Source organism: Vicia villosa, linkage group LG2, assembly GCF_029867415.1.
Source record: "Vicia villosa cultivar HV-30 ecotype Madison, WI linkage group LG2, Vvil1.0, whole genome shotgun sequence".
NCBI lineage: Eukaryota > Viridiplantae > Streptophyta > Magnoliopsida > Fabales > Fabaceae > Vicia > Vicia villosa.
Window position 1 is genome coordinate 153408388 of NC_081181.1, and position 22508 is coordinate 153430895.

Here is a 22508-nt window from a genome sequence, read left to right on the forward strand (position 1 = left end):
AACTTATCCAGTTTGGCGGAAAACTTTTCGCGCAAAATGACTGCAGCCTCACGAACGGTCCGACTAAGATCATCAGGCCTGTAGATAGTTTCAAAGAATTTTTGAAAAGCTTGGATTTCTTTAATGTGAGTCGAAGTACCTTTGTGAAAATTCTCCTGCACATCAGCAAAAGCTGCAGTTAGTTCTTGAGTAAGACTATCGGCATCAAAGATTTGAGAAGTATAGTAATCCGTCCACCACTGGTGAAAGTCTGGTGTAGAATAAAAAGCAGGTTCGAAAGGAATAGGAGAAAGATTGGTGACGCCAACGTATTTGTTGATTTTTGATTCACATTCTTCTTCAGTCAGGTACAAGGTATGGAAACACATATGGTTCCTTTTCTCATATAAACACTTGGGTTTTACTTGAACCAACCCAAACTGTCTCGAAACCAGATTTGGTTGGTAGCATACAAGGACACATTGACCTTTTGATGGTCGAAGGCGATGAGAAAACAACCTTGGGGTCAGAAAGGCCTCCCAAATTTCCATAGACTCAGTTTGTTGATCCTGAGATGTTGATGGGAACCTTCGAGTAAACCATTCAGGACCAATTGTTCTGTGTACGAACGGAGCCATAGAAGGATCGAACTGATTGCGCTGGGCGAACATCATTGTATATGCTAGAAAATGTTCACGAAGCTTCCCAGTTTCTTCTTTTGGAGTTAGGTAAGCCAACCTGGTTCCTTCTATAGTTCGATTCTTAATTTTGTTATCTTCTTCGTTGACATTGCCTCGAAAAGGAAGATGAGTTTCGAACGTAGCATTAAGCCACAGTTGCAGTAGCCAGAAAGGACCAGCAAAAAGCAGAGTGCCAGTTTTGTAGTTTTTGGTAAGGTTCGAGGCTTCGCTAAGATTTTCATAAAGAGATCCTAAAAGTAACTGGCTTAGGTTGAGCTTTTTTCCAGCATGTAGCTGATTAGCCATGCAAAGGTATCTCTTTGCGACCTGTATGGATCTTGAGCAGAAGGCACATCGTGAGAGCCATAATGCCAAGAAAGCAATATGTTCTTCATCAGAAACTTCTTCTTGCGTTTTGTCATGGTGCTTCTGGATGAATGCAGTGTAAGTAACTGTTGATTCATTAAAACCAATAGTATCAGTATCCATCTCATTGGGATCGAAGGTTTCCCCGGTTGGTCGAAGTCCTGTAATAGCAGCTATATCAAAGAGAGTGGGGGTAACCATCCCACATGGGAGATGGAAAGTGTTGTGAGAAGCATCCCAAAAGTGAACCGCTGCTACTAACATGGGTTGGTTATATTCTAAGCCTGTTTTTGACAGTTGAATTAAATCATATATGCCTAACGATTTCCAGAAAGATCCTTTCGTTCTCTCTACTTTTTCTAACCAGGCATAGTACAAATCAGGATCTTTGGCTAAAGGGATTGACCTAAACACTTTTACAAAGTTGGTCATATAGTTTAACCTAATTTTCGCCAAAGCCAAAGGGGTCACAGTTGAAGTTTCTTCAGTATTAGCAGATTCTCCTAAGGGGGAACGACCATCTTCATCTATCTTAATCTTACTAACTAAGGGTCTAGTTTTGTAATAAGCGGGGAAGAATCTGTTCATAGATGAATTGTTTTCACCTGGTAACGGACCCATAAAAGCAAGAGGTTTTCCAGAAAGTTCAAAGGGAATGATTACCTGGGAAGCGTAAATAGCGCGCACTTCTGCGGTATTAGGGTTTGGAATGTGTTCTTGTTCCCCAGACCGCGTTGTTGTTTGGAGCTTCAGAACAGGTTGAAGAACATTTGAAGATGAAGCCATGGAGAGGTTTTGATTGGAAAAGTAAGCTTTTTGAAAGGGTTGAGAGTGTTTTTTTTTCTTTTGAAGAGGATGAAGAAGTAGGAATGAAAAGTTGTACAAAAGTGCAAAACCAAGTATTTAAAGGTTTAACGGAAACCCTTTTTAAATCTTTTTGGGTAAAAACCAAGGGACACGTGGCGGCTAGTGATTTAATCCAACGGCGGTCGAATAAATTAGCTTTACTCCTAGTATGTAGGAGTAATGATCAAGAAGTAAGGTCAAAAACGTGGGAATGTAAGTTATGAGAAGACATCTTTGAAAATGACAAGACGTTTTGGAAACAGGGTCAGCAATGATTATGACGTTAGTCAGCAATCTTGGAACTTTCAAAGATCAATAAGAGACGAAATCTTATGATGGCAAGAAACGCCTATTTCTCTTGATTTTCGAAACAGGCATTTATTGGGGGCAATTTGTTAGCTGAAGATTTCGTTTTACAAATTTGGTTCTTCGAAGAAGTAAAAATTCGAAGGAAAGATGGTTACTGATGACCATCCCTTAAAAATAAAAGAATGGCTCCTGATGGCCATGCTTCGAGAATGAAGACTTCTAAGTTCGTTATGAAGATAATGAATACTGAAGCTAGTAGAAGTGTATGTCTTCGAGGACTTAGACAAAATTTATGAAATATGTTCAAGTATTACTACTTAGCGTGTTTTCGTAGTGTTTTTAAATACACTGCCACGCGTCGAAGAAGGACTCAGGCGGGAAGATTTGAAATTCGAAGACGGTTTCGTAACTGTCTAAATAACAGATGGCGTCCCTGGAGTTCTTATGAGAAACGTGGCATTAGATTAGCGTAGGGCCGTTAAGGTCGAAATTAGTATAAATAGGAGTCTTAATGTTAGGATTCTGTGTGTTCATTTTGTACAAATCACTCACATATTACTCAAGTATCAAGTGTTAAGAGAAAGAGTTCGCTGAGAAAATGTACGTATGACACCACCATTTTAATACATGTGTATTCTCTTTCGTTTTCAAGTATCTTTCAATATTATTGCATTTCATTTACTTCTTGCCATTTACATTTCTGTATTTTTACTTTCATGTCATTTACTTTTGAAGTATTTAATATTCCTGCATTTTAAGATTCTTTACGCTTTAACAATACTTTCGTTTCATATGCTATTTTACTTATCCTTTCACTGAAATGATACTTACGTATAACCAAGTGATTGTCAAGATTACTCGTTTTATTCGAAACAATTCTTATTAACGAAGACGAATCATGACTATGGTTCGAATGACCATTGATAATAATCTTTTTGACTATGTGTCCTAGGATCAATCTAGTCGATCCTGCGAGTAACCAAATCATATTTATTATAGTTTGGAAGACTAGCGGTTGTTTACCGGAAATCACCGTAAACAGAAGTTTAATTTTTTTTAGTTCTTTATGTTGTCTCGCATATTAATCGATTTCAATTGTTTTCAGGAACATGTCAGACAACGTAGCACGCATCAGACAGGGTATAGAGACCCAGACTGCGTCGGCTAGACGCGAGCGGGCGGCGCAGTTGGCGTCGACACGTGGATGGGGGCAGAGGCAGGGACGACGTGTGCGAGTTCCCGTGGAGATGGGCGAGGGTACGTCCACATCTAGATCGAGGAGTCGTCTGGCTGGGGTATCTTCTTCCCGCCAGCAAGAGGAGGAGGAAGTGGAGGTACCGGAGGTGGCAGTATCATACCACGAGGCGGAGGGTGTATCGGATGTTTACCCTCTACTCGGGGAGGAGGATGAGCAGGAGGAGGACTACCCGGGAGGGCCCAAAGACACTTCTATGCTGATATTCTACCGCGAGCACGTCGCTCAGCGGATCTGGGAGGGAGAGGTATTTTTTTATAATTTGCCCGACTACATTATTTAACTGTTTATAATTTAGACGTTTATTCAATATTTTATTAACCGTCTGTTTAACATACTTTTTTATTTGTTTTTTTGTAACAGGAGAGAGAGGCGTTGAAAATGGTGAACCATGCCCAAAAGATTTTCAGTCTATTTAAACCGACTGCCGAGTGGTTTAACGATGCTGTGAGAGGTTCAGGGCTCAGTGGGCTCTGCATGACGGGGTACACCACCATCAACCACGGCATGCAGGGGGCTTTTGTGGAGCGGTGGCACAAGGAGACGTCTTCTTTCCACTTGCCGGTTGGGGAGATGACGATCACCTTGCATGATGTGCAGTGTCTTCTCCACCTGCCGATCAGGGGGCCACTGTTGACCCACTCCCGGATCCAGAGGGTCGAAGCCACTGAGTGGATGGTGCTCTATTTGGGTATGGAGCCCGAAGTTGCTGACTTTGAGTGCGCCACGACATCTGGGCCTCATATCCGGTTCATCACACTGAGCCGCTACTTCGAGCACCACCTGGTGGCGGCGGCCGAGGCTGAGGCTGAGGGTGACGAGCTATTTACACATTATCACCGTGGCTGTACTCTCCGGTGTTGGTACATGCATGTGGTAGGCGCTGCGATCTTTGTCGACAAGAGTGCGAGGTACGTCGACATGACCTACCTCCGCTACTTCATGGACTTGACCACCGTTCACCAGTGGAACTGGGGGGCAGCTACTCTGGCATACCTATACCAGAAGCTGAATGAGGCCTCCAAATGGAGGACGAGGCAGTTGACCGGATCCTGCACACTACTCATGATACGTTTCATTTTAATTGTTCCGTATTTATTTATGTTTCGTATTTACTTATGTTTCGTATTTATTTATGTTTCAGAGCTGGATCATCTCCTACTTCTCCCGCATCCACGGCTTCCACATCGATCCTGCGTACGTTGACGCCATGCCCAAGGCCTCCAGATACGTTCTCCAGAGGGGGAACAATGCGATGGGACCATACCGTGGGTACTTGGACCGCACGATGCACGACGACGTCACCTGGAGGCCGTTCAGCGACTACACTCAGATTGTCCCCTTTGGCGGCATATCTCTATATTCTGGTTGGTTGGCATGCAGGACTACCATCATGGTCCGGTATCTCCCTGAGCGGTGCATGCGGCAGTTCGGATTTGTGCAGATCATACCCAGGTCACCCTTTGAGGCTGCTCCCGACACAGTGACCAGAGTGCAGCTTACTGCCATGTTTGACGATTGGGAGCATCATGTGGTACCGGAGGAGTACCGTCGCATGCGGGTCACCCAGGACTGGCACAGTGTGGAGGGGTACGTCACATGGTTCTATCGGGTGTCACATCCTCTGCTGACACCCGACGCTCCCGGCGCTCCTAGGCCAGCACACGAGGAGATCCTGGAGAACCAGCAGGCCGAGGATGACCACGCCATTGATCTCCTGCCGATCTGCCAGCGGATAGAGATGCTTGGGCGGGACGCGTTGGATCGAGGTGTCGTTCATCAGGGCGGTCCAGAGGCAGTCGCCGTGATGGAGATGATCGTCACTGATGCGGGCCGTGCGGCGACATACAGGCGGCAGAGGAGGGCCCAGGGTGAGAGGGTTAGGCATACTCAGTAGTGGTCGGGTTTATTTTTTTTTTGTTTTCGGATTGTATCTTTCGTAGACTATTATTATTTGGATTTGAATCGGATTGGTTTGTATATATCACTTTTCTTATCATATTAGTATATTAGTATTTTCTGTTTATATATCGATTATTTTATTTGCCGTCTATCTTTAATTCCAAAATCATAAAAAAAAAACACAGTTTCTGCATAATTCGGAAGTTCATTTTCGAAACCCCCCAAAATCTGAAAAAAGGTGTTTTCGGAAGTTCATCTCCGAAAACACCTCCCATTTGGTGTTTTCGGAGATGAACTTCCGAAGTCTGAGAAAATTTTTAAAAAAAAATTACTTCGGAAGTTCATTTCCGAAGCAGGGGTAAACTGGGTTTTTCGCTGGGGGTGACCCCCATAGGGAGGTGGGTAAAGAAAAAACCTATTTTTTTTATGTTACCATGAATTCTAAAGTTTGTTATTTGATTTGTTTGAGGAAGAGGTAAGGTAAGTGACTTGAAAGAAGAAGTTCAGTGACTTGAGAGAGAAGATCGGCGACGCATGGCATGGAGATGATGGTTTTTATGGGGAAACAATGAGAATCAAGAGTCGTTTTTCATAGATGATGCCACTATTCTGTTCGGAAATCACAAGTGTGATGAAGTAGTGAAATAACACTTTCGTATGGTGGATCAAGGTTTTGGTACGTAGGAGAGGAAGTGAAGTTGCTAGGTTACCATTTCAACGCATAAGTCAATTATGATGTGAGAAATAGTATGAGAGTGAGAATGAATTGAATATCTAAAATGATGCAATGCAATCCGTATATGGTATGGACAGTTAGAACCACACGTGAATAATTCAACGCATTGTGCAAATAATTGTTCGATTAAATATCAATGGTGATAAATTCGATGGAGGGAATGATTACGTGCCTTTGACAGAGAAAAGAGTTTGCATATTCGACAAAACCTCACTTTTAACACTTATTATTGAATTTTTTTTGAAGTCTTGCATTCGACCCGAAAAATTTCATTAAAAAATCACACAAACTCAATTATGGGAGTGATGTATTTGAACTTTAAAAGATGCACTATGTATTTTATAGTTTAAATCTCTTGGAATTTAATTAACACCACTGTCCAAAAGCTTCTTTTAGAACTTGTTTATTTTCCCATGTTCATAATGCTGGTTTTTTATATAAAATAAAAAAACAAAAAAACAAAGATAAAATTACAAATTTATTTATCAAATAAGACAAAAAAGAAAGAAAAGGAAAGAACGAGAAGGAAACTTGTAATAAAGTAAAGGTGAAAGGAAAAAGCGAGAAGCAAACAGCGAGTGAATAATTAATTAACACGCAAACATGTCGATCATCATCATCTCAGTGTCGACAAAGAAAGAAGGTCCCTCTTCAATCTTCACTTGAAAACGATGCTTCTTTCTTAATTACTATTCCAAATTTGATTATTAGTTAATTTCAGTTCATTCGTTCACGATGGTGATAACAACAACTCTGATCAATCTCAAGAACCGATTTCTAACACTTGTTTACTTTATTCTCTCTCCCCAATTTCTCCGTATGCTTCGCTCCAAATTCAACTGGTGTTTACCTTCCAAACCCAACGCCGATCATCATCTTCTTCATGCTTTTTCTCTTCCAACTCCTCTTCCCGAATGGCCCAAAGGTAAATCATTACACCGCCAAACACACATGTTTTATTTTTTATCTTATGTCTCTAATTTTCTTGTTTGATTAAACCATTCTTTCATTTCAAATATATTGTGTGTGTCTATGTCTCTGAATTATGCAATTGTTTATATGTGATGATTAATTTAGTTACTACCATGTTAACTTGATTAGAACAAATCAATCAACTTAACTATTGATTTGATTAGACCTTTTTTTTATTCAACTGTTGTTGATGATGATTGTAGCGTTGTCTAAAGTCTTTGTAATACACCTGGTGGTGAGGTGTATCAGCAAACACTCCGGCGATCAAGTTTGATACAGCCCTAAATGCGAGGTTTAGGGTTTTAGAATAGTATACACCCGTGCTAGGCCTTTTTTTTTTTGTTAGGTTTTAGGATCTGAAGGCACTGTAACCTTCTTTGGGACAACTGTCTCATAGGACAAATGTTCTGTGATCCCATGATCTTCAGTATCCAACTGGCGGTGGAAGGTTGATCAGGTCCTCTATATTTTTAGGGTATGTCCATCTCCTAGTCCGCCTTGCTTCCTAAGGTTTGGGTGACCCAGTTTTATGTAGTTTCGGCCTTGACCAAGACGGAAACAACTAGAGTTACTTCCTTTTAATTCATTATGCATTAGTACCTTATTTAGTTAACAAATTTTTCTTAATTAGGTTAACCATGTTCAGGTCATTGATCAACAAATGTATGACCTTTATTATGATCAATTAACTATGGTTAGGTCATTAGTCGATAATTATTTTTGCATTTCCTCTAATCAGATGAACTATATAAGACATTTCTTGTAATGAAGTTAAATATGGTTAGTGTAATTGAAGTGTGTAAGATTAACTATAGTGGGACCTTTATTCTAATCAAGTTAACTCTGGTTTGCTCATTAGTTAACAAATGATTGATCTTTCTTCTAATGGTTGTATGTGGCGATTACTTTACAGGAGGGGATTTTGCTTCTGGAATTGTGAACCTTGGTGAAATTGAAGTATCTAAAGTCACTGAATTTGAGTTTGTTTGGAACAGCAATGTGATAGTGGAGCATAGTAAAGCTGTTGCATTTTATAAACCTGCGAGAATACCAGATGGGTTTCATATCCTTGGTCACTATTGTCAACCTAGCAACAAGCCTTTATGGGGTTTTGTACTTGTTGCTAAACAAGTGGAAAATTCATCATATAACATTTGCAATAACAAAAAATTACCCGCTTTAACGAACCCTATTGATTATACTCTAGTGTGGTGTACTAATTCAGGAAGAAAGAAAATTGCTATGCCTGTTGATTCTGCTGCTTACTTTTGGCTACCTCAACCTCCTGAAGGATACAAGGCTCTTGGCTACTTAGTTACTAACAGCCATGACAAGCCTAATTTAGATGAAATCAGCTGCGTTCGTGTTGACTTAACTGATAAATGTGAACCTTACTGCTCATTACTTGATGCTGGATCTATAACTCCCGAGTTTCCATTTTGGATTTGGAACTTGAGACCCTGTAACCGCGGCATGTTAGGGACAGGAGTTTCGGTAGGGACTTTTTTCTGCAGTAGTTGTTGTTGGAACAAGGGGGAAGAGTTACCTGTTGTGTGCTTGAAGAATTTGAACCCAACGCTACCGGCAATGCCACGGATTGACCAAATACATGCAATTATAGAGCATTATGGTCCTACTGTTTTCTTTCATCCCAAGGAGGTTTACCTGCCTTCTTCTGTTGATTGGTTTTTCAGCAACGGAGCCCTTTTGTATCGAAAGGGCATGTCTAAAGGCGAGGCTATTGATGAAGGTGGGTCAAATTTGCCAGGTGGAGGAACAAATGATGGAGAATTTTGGATAGATTTGCCGAATGATGATATTAGAAGAGAGTTTATCAAACACGGGGACTTGGAAAGTGCTAAGCTTTATGTTCATGTGAAGCCAGCATTTGGCGGAACATTCACAGACATTGTTATGTGGATTTTCTGTCCTTTCAATGGACCCTCTACTCTGAAATTCAGTATTAAAAACATGGGTTTTAGCAAAGTTGGTGCACATGTAGGTGATTGGGAGCATTTCACACTTAGAATATGCAATTTCAGTGGAGAGCTTTGGAGTATATATTTCTCGCAGCACAGTGGTGGTAAATGGGTTGATGCACATGAGTTAGAGTATATTGATGGCAATAAAGCTATTGTGTACTCGTCGAAAAACGGACATGCTAGTTACCCTCATGCTGGAACATTTATTCAAGGATCTTCAAAACTTGGGATTGGAATTAGGAACGATGCTAGTCGAAGTAATCTGCGCGTGGATTCGAGTGTTCGTTACGAGGTTGTTGCAGCTGAGTATTTAGGAGATGTTGTGAAAGAGCCTCAATGGTTGCAGTATATGAGAGTGTGGGGTCCTAGAATTGTGTATGATTCAAAAACTGAGCTTGATAGGAGATTAAATGCTCTTCCTATAAGATTTGGAAATTCATGTGGTAATTTGTTTAAAAAGCTTCCACTGGAACTGTATGGTGAGGAAGGTCCTACAGGGCCAAAAGAGAAAAATTACTGGATAGGGGATGAAAGATGGTGAAGTTATATTTTATTATTCAAATAAGCAATTTCTTTTTTGTTGCTAAGAGTGTTGTAATTGTTTGGCTAGATACTTGTGTATATTCAAATTCTTTCACATATATATAGTGAAAAAGGTTGTGTGTTGAGTACAGTTTTGAAAAATCAGAGAAACGAGGAAAAAAAAATTGATAATTTGCTTTCATTGAGAGTTGAACTCAAGACCTCCCGCTTACTAAACGGGTGCTCTAACCAACTGAGCTATGAAAGCTTGATGCTTAAACTCCGAAAATTACAGTAAAAATAATTGTATACATCTGCCTCAATCGAATGAAATTCCTCACCATACACGTACATTGTATAATTCTCTCCTTAAAGGATGAAAGTTTTTGTACACATTTTTCTTAACATAGTTATATTATTCCTCTAAAAACATGCTTTACCTAGTTATATTTTGATTCTCAGCTTATGAACACAAATTATTCTTAACATTAAATTAGTTGTTTTATAACCATGTTTCATTTCAAAAATAAAAAATGGTGATAGAAAACTAATTTATTGTCAAACTATGCTATTAAATGATTATTTAATCTATTCATCATAGAAAGCTAAATCATTAACACTTTAATCCATAATTCATAAAGTTTAAACCTATTTTTGTTTTAAAATATACTAAAATGTTTTGAAATACTTATTTTATTTTATATTTTCAGGATTTTTCTAGTTAACTCAAAATTTGAGCTTCACATAACTCAGTGGATGTGATAATTTTGTTACTTAAAATGTCTCAGACAAATTTATCCCTTTTTAGAGAATTTTTGGAGATTGAAATTGTAATACAATTTTTTGGACTAGGAAGTGAATTTTCTATTTTTATATCCAGATCAAAATTTTCAACCATGATTCACCAAAACATCAATAATTCCATGTTATAATCATCTATATGAGCGTTTGAATGTTTAGCATATTTTAGTAAATTATAATACGCTTTCATCAATCTTACAAGGTTAGACAATATAATAATTTTTTTTAAAAAAGAAATAATTAATTTATTAATAAAATTATTCTTCATTTATAACATAAAAAAGAAATTTTAAAAAATAGAAAAATAAAAAATAACATTAAAGAGTATGATAGGAATTTTAACATTAGTGTTTCGTTAAAATTGTAAACTTATATTTCAAAACGACATTCTCTTGTAAAATGACTTTTAATTTGAAGTGCTTGAAGTACAAATTATGCCTACAATTTCACTAATTATGGCATCTTTAGCTGTTCAGTAACAAGCAACAACCATCCCCATCCCAAATTATTGGTGCACCTATAACCCCTCCACCCATTGAGAAACAACAATTAAAGTTGGGTGCTCTACACTCTATATATTTGAACACAATGGTAAACAACACGTTTGGACTAAGAAACTTATTGGCACCTCTGAATTGTGGCTTTACTATCTTGAAAATAAAGCAAAATGAAAAATTAAGCTATCATTCACATGATCACATCTTATTTGTAACATCTTAAGGTTACTTTGCTTAAAATGTAATCAAAATGAAGAGTTTCACAGTATATACTAATCCAATCAATAAATGGGTTGGTCACTTCTCTACATAAGGACCAGTTGAGTAAAAAATGGTTTTCCCACCAGAGGGAACAACATTAGAGATCAAAGGATGTACTTCTAGTGTGAAGTTCTTTTCATGGCACCTATTGTTTGAAGAGGTTAGACAATAGCATTAAGATCCAATCATTGAGAAGGTAGTATTGCTTCTGTTTTAGTATTTTTGACGGCTCCTATTCTATGAGGAGGCCACACAACATGGGTAACCCTTCCTCGAACTAGACCCAAAGGAACCTGCAAACAAAATTGCCAGTCAGTCACCAAACTTATTAGAGGTTTCAAAGAAAATTCATGCGAAATCGCATTCGTATCGCTCATATCACAGCATTAACAAATTCCACAACAGGGCATCAATAGAAAATTTCTGGTAAGGCTTACATTGTAGTACTCCTAACTACTTCATTTGCTAATTTAAAATAACAATTTTAGCAAATGATTGATATATAAATAAGCTGATATTAAGCTTTGTCTAGGTGGGCCAAATGACATGACTATTGGCTAGTTTTGGACAAATATGAAAGATATGGGTGGAATGAAAATACTGAGTTGATCCGGTGGTGAACCTATTGTGAACATCATTGTGCTTAAATACATTAAGCAATGCAATCTAAGGATACAAAATTAACCAAAGAAACTCTTAGCCCATATTGCTTTTGATTTGAATAAGTCAACAAAACTGCTATTAAAATAATAGAAACTTGACTAGTCATGTTTTGCATTGTAACTTTTATGAGCTATGGTTTCTAATTTTCTAGTGCTAATGCAAGGAAATGTTTAGGTTTTTCACAATGCAATACTACAATGTTTTTTTATTAAGCTGTACTTTTCTTGCTTCAATTTGCATATCTTAACATTGTCATGATAGAAACTGAAAGAGATAGTAGCAACTTACAGATCCATATGATTTTGAATCCATGCTAGAAGTTGCATTGTCTCCCTCGACCCAACAATGTCCTTCTGGAATCCTTGTTACATCATTGTTATGACGAGTAACAAACCACTCGTTCGGTAAAGCAAGTATTCTCTTTATGTGTGTCTCCTTGTAATTCAATGGTGAACTACAAAAGTTCCAGGTTGTGTCATGTTAATAACAACTTCTAAAAACAACAACTTAGGTTTCAATTATAAATTAAAATAAAACAAAATTTATCTTTTTTGTTAGTTCAAAATATCATAAATTAGCACATGATTATACAAATCATACATCATTAATTTCTATAACCATCCCATATCAATAGCTTCTACACAAACACAATATTGATCCAAAATACATGCTTTGCATTGTTAAAACAATATGAAGGTTTCATAGCGGCAAATTCACCTAGTTCTACCATTACCGGTTAAACTAATTAAATTAAATTTCCGACATTTTCTAATCTAGATTTGGCTTATTTAAGCAAGTAGTACACAATAATGAGACCGTTTGGGAGAGCCTATATAATCAGCTTATGAAATATCTACAAGTTGGTTTCAAATTTTTCTCATAAATTCTCCAAGATAGCTTATGAAAGCAACTCATAACTCATCTAAAGACAACCTGACTTTATTTTAACTGTCATAAAAATAGCTTATACATAAGCACTTATAGGATAAACACTAACGTTAAAAGCAAATAATTAAGTTGTTTATCCAAACAAACAATCATATACAAAGGAAATACGGCAAAAGAAATGTAAAAGTAAGTCAAATAATACAAGGAAAAGGATGATAAACGAGATTATTACCGGAAGATAACGACGTCACCGTGTGAAAACTTGTACTTCTCAAGGCAAAATCTCTCAACCAAGACATAGTCATCTGCAACACACAATCAAAAATCAAATCCGCAATTGTATGAAGTAAAAACCTATAAATGTGTATATGAAGAAAAGTGTCAGAAAAAAACCTGTGAAAGAATCAGTTTTAGGGTTAAAAGTGGGAGACATAGAGCCACCTCGAACCGGAACAACAGTGACATAACGATCAGAAACAGTGACAGTAATGAGACCAATTGTAACGAATTTTTTAGTAAAATTCCATAGAGAGTTTATTGTTCCCATGGATGTATCTCAAATTTCAACCATCTGAACCAAACCAAACCAAATCAAGAAGAAAATGGTGAATGAAAGTACAATGAAGAAACGTAAAAATGAAAATTGAAATGAGAATTACACAGTGGCGGAAGCAAAAATTGTGGCAAACAAGATTGAAAGAATGGAAGATCCGCCTGGACAGGTTTCTCCGACGAGCGGCGGCGATTCGATGGAGGGAGCTGTTGATGTTTCTTTTAGGGTTTTAGGGTTTTAGTATACTGAACCACATTTTTTCAATAATTGGTTGGGATAACAAAATCACTTTTTTTTTTTTCATTTGGGTTCTTTTTCACTCTCTAAACCTTTCTCACCTCTCATCTTTAATTCTATATACACTTCATTTATGTTAAATGTAATATAAACTTTAATTAGATTATTATTAAGTATATGATTAAACAAATAATTTTAATTAAATTTATAAATTTGTGTTAGTTAGCCTTACTAACCGTGTGAACAACCACACAACTAATCGTATAAACAACAAATGGGATATTAGATCTTGTGATAGTTAGGTAGACAAGGCTTCCAATCAACTTTCGTTAAAAAGTTGGTCTTGTAGGAGTTTTCCATCATCCCTATGTAGATTTACATTAACTTCCACAATAGTGTCACGCGAAATTGCATCATTGAGTGACAAACATACCTTATTGTTGGAAGTGTACTTCTAATCCCAAGAAATCGAAGTTGTCAAAGATCTTTCATATGGAAAGTTGTATACATCAATTGTTTGATTGCAGTGACACCCTATTGATTTGAGACGGTAACAACAATGTCGTCCATGTAAATAAGAAGTATCACAATTCATTTTGAGATTGCTTTTGTAGAAATACAGATGGATCATAGCTACTTTGAATAAAGGAGAAGTCAAATAGTGTTGTTCTAAACTTTTTAAACCACAATTTTGGTGTCGATTTTAGTCCATACAAAGAACACTTTAGTTTGCAAACACTATTAGGTAACGAGAGCATATAAATAGAAAATTTGAAGTAGACATCTTCTTTAAGGTCACAAGGAGAAAGACAATTTTACATCTAGATGATGAATTTGCCACGATTTTCCTCTACTGTCAAAAATTCAGTTTGTGCAGCATCCTTATGCTTTATAGTCTGTTTATATGAAGAAGGAATATGTATAAATGTTAAAGTTGGTGTCAACGATAAAGGATCTGAAAAGTCATACTTGTCTGTGGTTAACAAATGTAGTATTACAACGTAAGGAGGCTAGTTCTTGCTAAAATGTCGGATCGACAGCCCGAGAATGATTGGGAAGGTTGATGGTACAATTGGACGTCTTTGGTAGACTAGGAAAGATTGATGCGTTTGTTCTACAAAAATGTTAGAAAATAATAGCAAAACACATTTTTTTTTTATTAAGGAATGAGTGTCTTCTTTAGTGGAAAAAATTATGTATATTCTTGAAAGATGACATTTCTATAAACTCAAATCATATGAAAATTAGGATCATAGCATAAGAAATCTTTGATGAGATGAGTAATCAAGAGAAAGAGAAAGACATTTAATAAATTGAGATATGAGTTTGGTGTGAATTTGTAGCGGAAGAAAAACATAACAAACACAATCAAAAGTGTGAAGGATGAAATAGTTGGGTGTCTTATCACAAGAAAAGAGAACCAAAAGTATGAAGGGTGAAATAGTTGGGTGTACTTTTCACCTATTATTGTTTATGTTAGTTTGTCACTAATGGATTCTATTGGTATATGTAAACTCAGAGGAGATTAGTACATATTTTAAAATTAGAGGGGGGAGAGGTTCGTGTCATTTAAATAAATTTTAAGAGAAGTGAGTGTACTTTCACCTATTGTTTGTGCCTTGTGATTAACCTACCACTCACATGTTGCAGTTATATATACAGGAATTTTACTAGTCTTTTAAAGTATAGACTATAGAGTAATTTGATGTCGATTGAGGATGACTCGGATTTAGGCACACAACTTTTTAAACAACTGTGCAAAAAAATCTAATATTGTCAAATTTGCGGAAGAGCAAAATGATGTAGAAACACACTAAAATTAATATAAAATATACATAGTGCTTAATTTTATAAAGGTGATTAAAAAGAATAATGATTTTTGAAAGGGGTTAAAAAGAATAATGAGTTGCGTTTAAAATGTTATTAATATATTTTAATTTTTTCAAAAAAATATGAAGGTGGTCATGATTATGTTTTTATACATTACACCATTATATTTATAAAAAGGCTAATTGTATTTTAATAATAAAATAGTTAATTATTGTTAGTTGTGATTCATACCTTAACCAAGTTTTAGTTGAGTAAGCATTAGATTTAAGTGGAATTTGAGGATAAGTTAGCAATTATTTATTTATGAAGGTGTGAACTTAGACTAGAGTGAAGATCATTGCATTTAAATTTGCAAGGACATGTTGCTAGGGTAAAGGAATATTATGTTATTCTGTTAGATGTGTTTGGAGTCAAATTATTAGCAATTTCAATTTTTTTTGTTATTTTCCATGTTATTTATAGTTTATTGTTTTGTTCTATGATTCTTGCTTATTCTAATGATACCTAATGTTTTTATAGACATGGAGAGAGTTAATAGTAGCGTTATTTATACTCAAATTTCAATGGTAGAGGTTCAAAATCAACAAGAAATTAAAGTTGTTTGAGTTGTGCAAAGAAGAAGTTGAAGTTGTAAATCTATGTGATATGATATGCATGTATAACCGTCATTTGATATTTATGATGACAATTATTCACACAGTTTAAAAGATTATAATTCCATAAATCAAATAGCATTTGGTATCTGGTGTTAATGACTAAAAAAAAATCCTAACAACTGCCAAAGAAGAGAGTTACCGTCATTTGGTTTTTATGATGACAACTGTTCACGCAGTTTAAAAGATTATAACTCCATAAATCAAATGGCATTTGGTATTAATGACTCAAGAATTTTTTTCTGACAACTGCCAAAGAAGAGAGTTGATTGCAACTATCTAATAATTCATGATGGCATCCAAGCAAATACATAAGTTTTATTAATCAAAAATATTAAATTTTATTAAAGGGACGTGAAGACTTAAGTTATGAAAGTGTGAAAGTTCGTTTGGTCATACCCTTAAAGTTTGTTAGTCTTGATCAATTTATTATAAAAGGAATTGAGATGTGCGCGCACACACAATGTTTTCAAAAGTCTTTTCTCTTTTATCTTATCATATCTTTAGTACTAATGAATTACGTTAGACAATTTTTTTTCAGTTGACATGTTTATCACATAGAAGATATCTCGTTTGAATAAAGACTCTGCACAAAATTGCGAAGTCATTTACCGTAAAAGTTTCCTATATTCTACTGCATTCTTGAATGAAACTGAACAATTGAAAAGATGAGGTTCATATTTAAGAGTATTCAGCAGCCTTTTTCTCCTTCAGAGTTGAAGCCAGCCAGTCCAAGCCCTCAAAAAGGCCATCTCCCCTAAGAGCACAAGTTCCTTGTATGTACCATTTTCTGTTCCTCAGTTCAAACAGACCTAGTCCTTCACATACTTCCGTCAGCGTCATCGCTCCTTTCTACGTAAAAATAAGAAAATTTTGATAATCATGGCCATGACTTAAGCACAAAGCAAAACTAAAAAAAAATCAGAATTAAAAAAACATAGATTTACCAGGTCCTGTTTGTTAGCAAACACCAATATGATATTGTTAAGCATCGTAGGCTCATTTATGGTTACCTGCAAGTAATCGACGAATCAATTCAGTTATCAACACATAATATAATACTTTATTGAAATTTGATTTCATCACCTGAAATTCCTGCTTTGCTTGATCGATTCTCTCACGATCCGTGCTATCAACAACATAAATCTGCATAAAGGCGCATAATAACGTAGGTGAAAGACTGAATACTTCACAGCGGATTTTCTTTTCAATAAGGAAAGAGACATAAAAGCAAGGAAATTGATTCTTACCAGACAATCATTGTTGTCGAAATAGTGCTTCCAAAGTGGCCTTAATTTATATAGTCCTTGGCTTCCAGCATCCCAAACTGTAAAATCAACATTCTTATACTCAACTTTCTCCACGTTGAAACCTGCAAGGCAAAATAAATTTTTAACCCTAAAGAAACAACATATAGTGAGTTAATTATGAAGATAATTATAAAACAAGACCCACCAACAGTAGGAATCGTAGTTACAACTTTTCCGATTTGAAGCTTATAGAGTATAGTTGTTTTGCCAGCGTTGTCAAGACCTACCATCAGCACCTGTAATCAGAAGCAGATCAATATAGTGAGTAAGGAATCAAGTAAACAAACAAATTTCATAGAATAAGTAGTTCATAGTTGATTGGTACCTGTATCTGAGAGTTTCCAAACAAGGTGTCAAAGAGCTTCCGAAAAGCTTGACCCATGTCTGTATCTGTATCTGCAATCAACTGCTCAGGAATTTGCAATTTGTGCCCAGAGTCAGAAACAGATAGAGAGGGGATTGAAGTTTGGACTTTGAAGTTTGTACTTTCTTAAATAATTGCTTCCTTCTAAGGGTGATCATAATAATATATTACAGAAATCGCATGGTCCAACCATTGACCCGTTCAAAATATTAAACACTTTGTTTACTTGCCTGCCAAGTCAACATGGCATGTTTGGTTGATATAAAATTCCAGAATCAATTTAAGTTCAATAGTTTTGGTTGTTGGAATTAGTTTCAACCTTGTTCCCTTTTCTTAATTCCTTTGACCCCATCAAAATAACTTAAGTAGCTCCATGTTTTCACTCCAACAGGCTAGTTACAATTTGCTAGCTTATTTTTACCATGATATCAAACTACTTCATTTCAATAAAAATGAAAAGGAGGAATACAGAGTGGAATATGGTATAACAAAATTGGAGATGATGAGGAATCCAATCTCACTAATATGTAACTCAAACATGCCAGTGCTTGACGCAAGTCAACAATAGCAACAAATGCGGCAAAAATTAATGAAACAATACTAGCGGATGCAATCTCAACAACATCATCTTCCAAAATTACATGGGTAGCTTTTTTTCTCTTCTTCATATACAACAACAGCTACAACAAGAGCTAATGAAGCATGTCACAGAGCTCAACTATGTTCTACAATCTTCAGTTACAGATTAACATAAGCAAACATGAGTCAATAGGCTAAAACGAGATCCACAATCAATGAACAAAAGCAATCAGTATTAGCAATCTCCATTTGAACTTAAATGCAATGAAGGAAGGACTTGGATCTATCTTCCAATCATTGTAGCAGTAACAATAGTTTTCCAACCCCGGGACTTTTCAATCACCAGGATAACAAGCACTTAAGCATTCTAATCTTTGAAATGCAATTGATCAAAGACATAACACATAAGCCAGGATCCTCAGGCGGAGAATCTTCTTATGAATCATCTACACTTAACCACCTAAGACAGAATATAGAAACCATGCTGGAGAACAAAGTAAGAACTTCCAACTGCAAAATCGAAGACCAAGAATCGAAGAATATGGATCAATTCTGGTTTAATAGGGATCAAAGAAAAAGAGAACAATGAGCAATTGAGACTTAGAGATGAGAAAATGCGGCGGAAAACTCCCCTTAAGCTGGATACCAAATTTGCTCTTATACCATGTTATGAAACATAGCATCCATGGAAAAGGTAGAAAAAAAAGCTTGAAACTCTTGTGTATTAATGGTAGTGAAAATATTACAGATGAGAAAGTTAAGTACAATTGACTACCCAAGCCTATGTATAGGCATTAACTAGCTAGTAACAAACACCAACTAATAACTAACCCACTATATATCCAATACTAGATACACAAATTCCAACTTCATTTTGAATATATATCATGATATCATGATTGGAAGTGTTGTGGTCTAGTATATTTACACAACCAGGGTTTATATTAAAACTTTTCCTGCCCTCTACAACATTCTTGAATGAAACTAGCTAAACTCTACATTCTTTCGTCAATGACGCGGACCAAAATATCTTCAATCCCTACCTGCAATATACAATAATACACATGACGTCATGAAATGATACACAAAAATGTGAACAAAAGAAAGTATAGTTCAAACCTTGACCATTAAAAGGATGAGGTTCCTTCAGCTTTTATCGCCTTCAGAGTCGAAGCCAACCAGTCCAAGCCCTCGTAAAGGCCATCTCCCTTGAGAGCACAGGTGCCTTGTATGTGCCATTTTCTATTCTTTAGATCAAAGAGACCTAGTCCTTCACATACTTCCATTGGCGTCATCGCTCCTCTCTACAAAAGATGAAAATACTATAAAACAGTTATGACCAAACTTGACCACAAACCAAAACTTAAATTGTAGGAGAAGAGTATTTTTACCAAGAAAACAAAAATTTGGCTGGGTATTAAAGATTACTTAATGCATACAAAAAAACAGCAGGAAGAACGGTCACAGAGATAACTACAATGTCAGCTCATGCAGTAGAAAGAACAGAAATAAAAAAAGTAACAATGACTTACCAGGTCTTGTTTGTTTGCAAACACTAATATGACACTATTAAGCATAAAAGGGTCATTTATGATTGCCTGCAGGTAATCAATGAATCGAATTAGAGTTTATTTAAAATAATACACACGGGCACACGGCATCTTATGATCATATATAATATGATAGTGAAATTTGATTGTACCACCTGAAACTCCAGCTTTGCTTGACCTATTCTCTCACGATCCAGGCTATCAATAACATAAATCTGCATAAATTCACACACCTTTATATAATATCAACCTTGCTACCTTGCCTATTGGACATATTGACAATGATGAAAGAAGGAAATTTTCACAAAACTGCCAACATATCACAATTTTAATTTTCACTGAGAAAGAGAAGCAAAAGCAAGAAAACTGATTCTTACGAGACCATCGGTGTTGTTAAAATAATGTCTCCAAAGTGGCCTTAATTTCTCTTGTCCTCCAACATCCCAAACTGTGAAAACAACATTCTTATACTGAACTTTCTCCACATTGAAACCTGAAAGCCAAATAAAATTTATAAGCATACAAAACAACACTTAGACCCACCTAAAAAAACAACATTCTTAACAAGAGGTTTAGGGTTCTAAGTTCTAACCCTAATAAGTATACAACCTAAATCAAATGTTTATAAAAATATGTTTGTTGAGCCAAAAACCTCAATATATTTGCAGAATAAGATTTACTTTGGTACAAACCATCTTTCACAAATTTTCAGCTACCAACACAGAAAATAGCACATAACATGGATGCAATGCAAGATGAACAAACAAACAAATAAAACAAGAATGACATACCAATTGTGGGAACAGTAGATAAAACTTCTCCAATGTGAAGTTTGTAGAGTATAGTAGTTTTGCCGGCAGCATCTAGACCAAGTATCACAACCTGTGAGAAACAAGAAGATCGATGAATACAGTAAGAAATTCAACTAAGCAAGCAAATTTTCAGAGTACAGATGAAAAAGAAGAAGGTACCCGCATCTCAGAGTTGCCAAAAAAGGTGTCGAAGAGCTTCCGAAAAACTTGACCCATGGAAGCTTTCTAGAGAGAGAGAGATTGAATTACAAGAAAGAAAAAGACCCAACGGAATAGGGTAGCGTCGTTTCTTTCTTTTTTCTAAGAACTTTCTTTACCAAGAGTATATTCATTTTTTCTAGTACAAAAAGGTTTCAAACACAAAGAAAGAAACTAGATAACTGAAATGACTATTTTAGACATGCAAATTAATAGTTTGGTTTTTTCAGAACTATTAAACCGGTTTAATTATGGTTCCAAATTTGGGTTAGGGTTTTAAAAACAAATTTTGTTTAAATTTAAATTTAATTTAAAAATATATATTTTTTATATGACGCCGCCGCTTGCCGCCATTGTTATTAGTGGTGACAATAGACGGAATAGATTTAGGCTTTATCAAACTTAAATTAAATCTGTTAAAAATATGAAAGTTTTTATCTCTATTGTAGTATATTATAAATTTATTTTTAGGCTTGACTTGAAACTTTTCGATAGTTTGGTTAGCATGTTAGCCTACTTAAAAATCAATTTTATTTAAAAATATATAAATAAACTATTCAAATAATATTTATTTCAATTTTAAAACTAAAATTTTAATAATACTAAAAATTTATTTGCGTTGAATTAATTGAGCTTACGTGGTAATATAAGTTCTATAAAAAGTTTTGTTAAGAAAAATTTATGAAAACAATTTATGATATTGTTTATAAAGTGTTTTTAATTGAATTTAATTCAAAATACAATATACAGTATAATAATATAATAAAATTATCCACCTTTGATCAGACTGATAAGTTTAAAATATTTTTTTCTCCAATTTTTTTAACTAAATAAAATTATGAAAAAGTCTAAACTTTGTTATTTAAAAAAAATATAGTCTTCCATTGGCTTGCATAAATTAAGTCGTAGACTAGTATTAATTGGTCTAATTTATTCTCACCCCTAATCATCCTCTCGTTCGCTTGAACAATTACATCTTTCTATCAAAATTGTAAGAGATAAAACATGTATTTATAATATGGGACAGGATTAAATGAAACTAAGGTATCAAACTTAGTAATATGACACCTCCAATAACTCTTCACCATATGTCCATATAATAAAATTCTCGGTTGGATTGAAAGCTATTAGCATATAGATCTTGTATATAAAATTTAACATCAATTAGAAATCATCTGACATATGTCAACGACGTGTATAAAAACTAACGTCTTACAAAATTTCATGAAAACCGTTAATTTTGTTCATTCTCTTTAACATACAAATGATTTTTTATTGATGTGAAATTTGTCATGTATGATCTATATGATAATAGATTTCAATCCAACGGTACATTTTATTATACAGACATATGATGAAAAATTATCAGAAGTATCGTGTTACTAAGTTTGACATTTTAGTATCATTTGATCATGTCTCTTATAGTATATTAAACAACCTTTAAATCAAAAATCAAACACGATAATAACTAAAAAGAAATTTATAATATAATATAAAATATTTTTAAAAAAATTATGCATTAATATAAACTATAAAATTCCTTTTAATTACTAGACCTTTTTTAGGTTCTAATTACTAGTTAATTAGTTTCATGGTATTTCATGAATTTTTTAAAAATTGACATAATGAAAGTAGAAGGAAGAGAATCTCAACTACTAAATGCGTAAATATGTTATATAATATAAAGAAATATAGGTAAAAGAAGTTGAACTATTTCATAACAATCCAAAGTAAATATGAATATTATGCTTTTTCTTTTTCAG

General features: G+C 35.2%; 3 protein-coding genes and 1 non-coding gene across 4 annotated transcripts; 1 reads left to right on the forward strand and 3 right to left on the reverse strand.

Annotated features, from left to right (window-relative positions):
• Positions 1–6648: 6648 nt before the first annotated feature.
• Positions 6649–9698, forward strand: LOC131652537 (hypothetical protein At1g04090-like). Its single transcript, XM_058922419.1, has 2 exons — positions 6649–6998; positions 7959–9698. Exons 1-2 carry the CDS (start codon positions 6809–6811, stop codon positions 9566–9568), a joined length of 1800 nt encoding a protein of 599 aa, XP_058778402.1. The 5' UTR covers positions 6649–6808; the 3' UTR covers positions 9569–9698.
• A 45-nt stretch (positions 9699–9743) lies between these two features.
• On the reverse strand, positions 9744–9817 carry TRNAT-AGU (transfer RNA threonine (anticodon AGU)). The gene has a single exon. It is a non-coding gene; the product is annotated as a tRNA-Thr (tRNA).
• Positions 9818–10742: 925 nt separating this feature from the next.
• On the reverse strand, positions 10743–13539 carry LOC131647109 (uncharacterized). The gene is made up of 5 exons (XM_058917021.1): positions 13319–13539; positions 13053–13230; positions 12892–12964; positions 12060–12225; positions 10743–11401 (listed from the first exon to the last, which is right to left on the reverse strand). Exons 2-5 carry the CDS (start codon positions 13204–13206, stop codon positions 11294–11296), a joined length of 501 nt encoding a protein of 166 aa, XP_058773004.1. The 5' UTR covers positions 13207–13230; positions 13319–13539; the 3' UTR covers positions 10743–11293.
• Positions 13540–16264: 2725 nt separating this feature from the next.
• LOC131650374 (uncharacterized) lies at positions 16265–20884 on the reverse strand. Its single transcript, XM_058920088.1, has 15 exons — positions 20707–20884; positions 20527–20617; positions 20113–20228; positions 19891–19950; positions 19718–19783; positions 19316–19489; positions 19208–19228; positions 18149–18286; positions 17833–17836; positions 17568–17731; positions 17388–17478; positions 17183–17304; positions 17019–17078; positions 16880–16945; positions 16265–16784 (listed from the first exon to the last, which is right to left on the reverse strand). Exons 1-15 carry the CDS (start codon positions 20761–20763, stop codon positions 16614–16616), a joined length of 1401 nt encoding a protein of 466 aa, XP_058776071.1. The 5' UTR covers positions 20764–20884; the 3' UTR covers positions 16265–16613.
• Positions 20885–22508: the final 1624 nt, after the last annotated feature.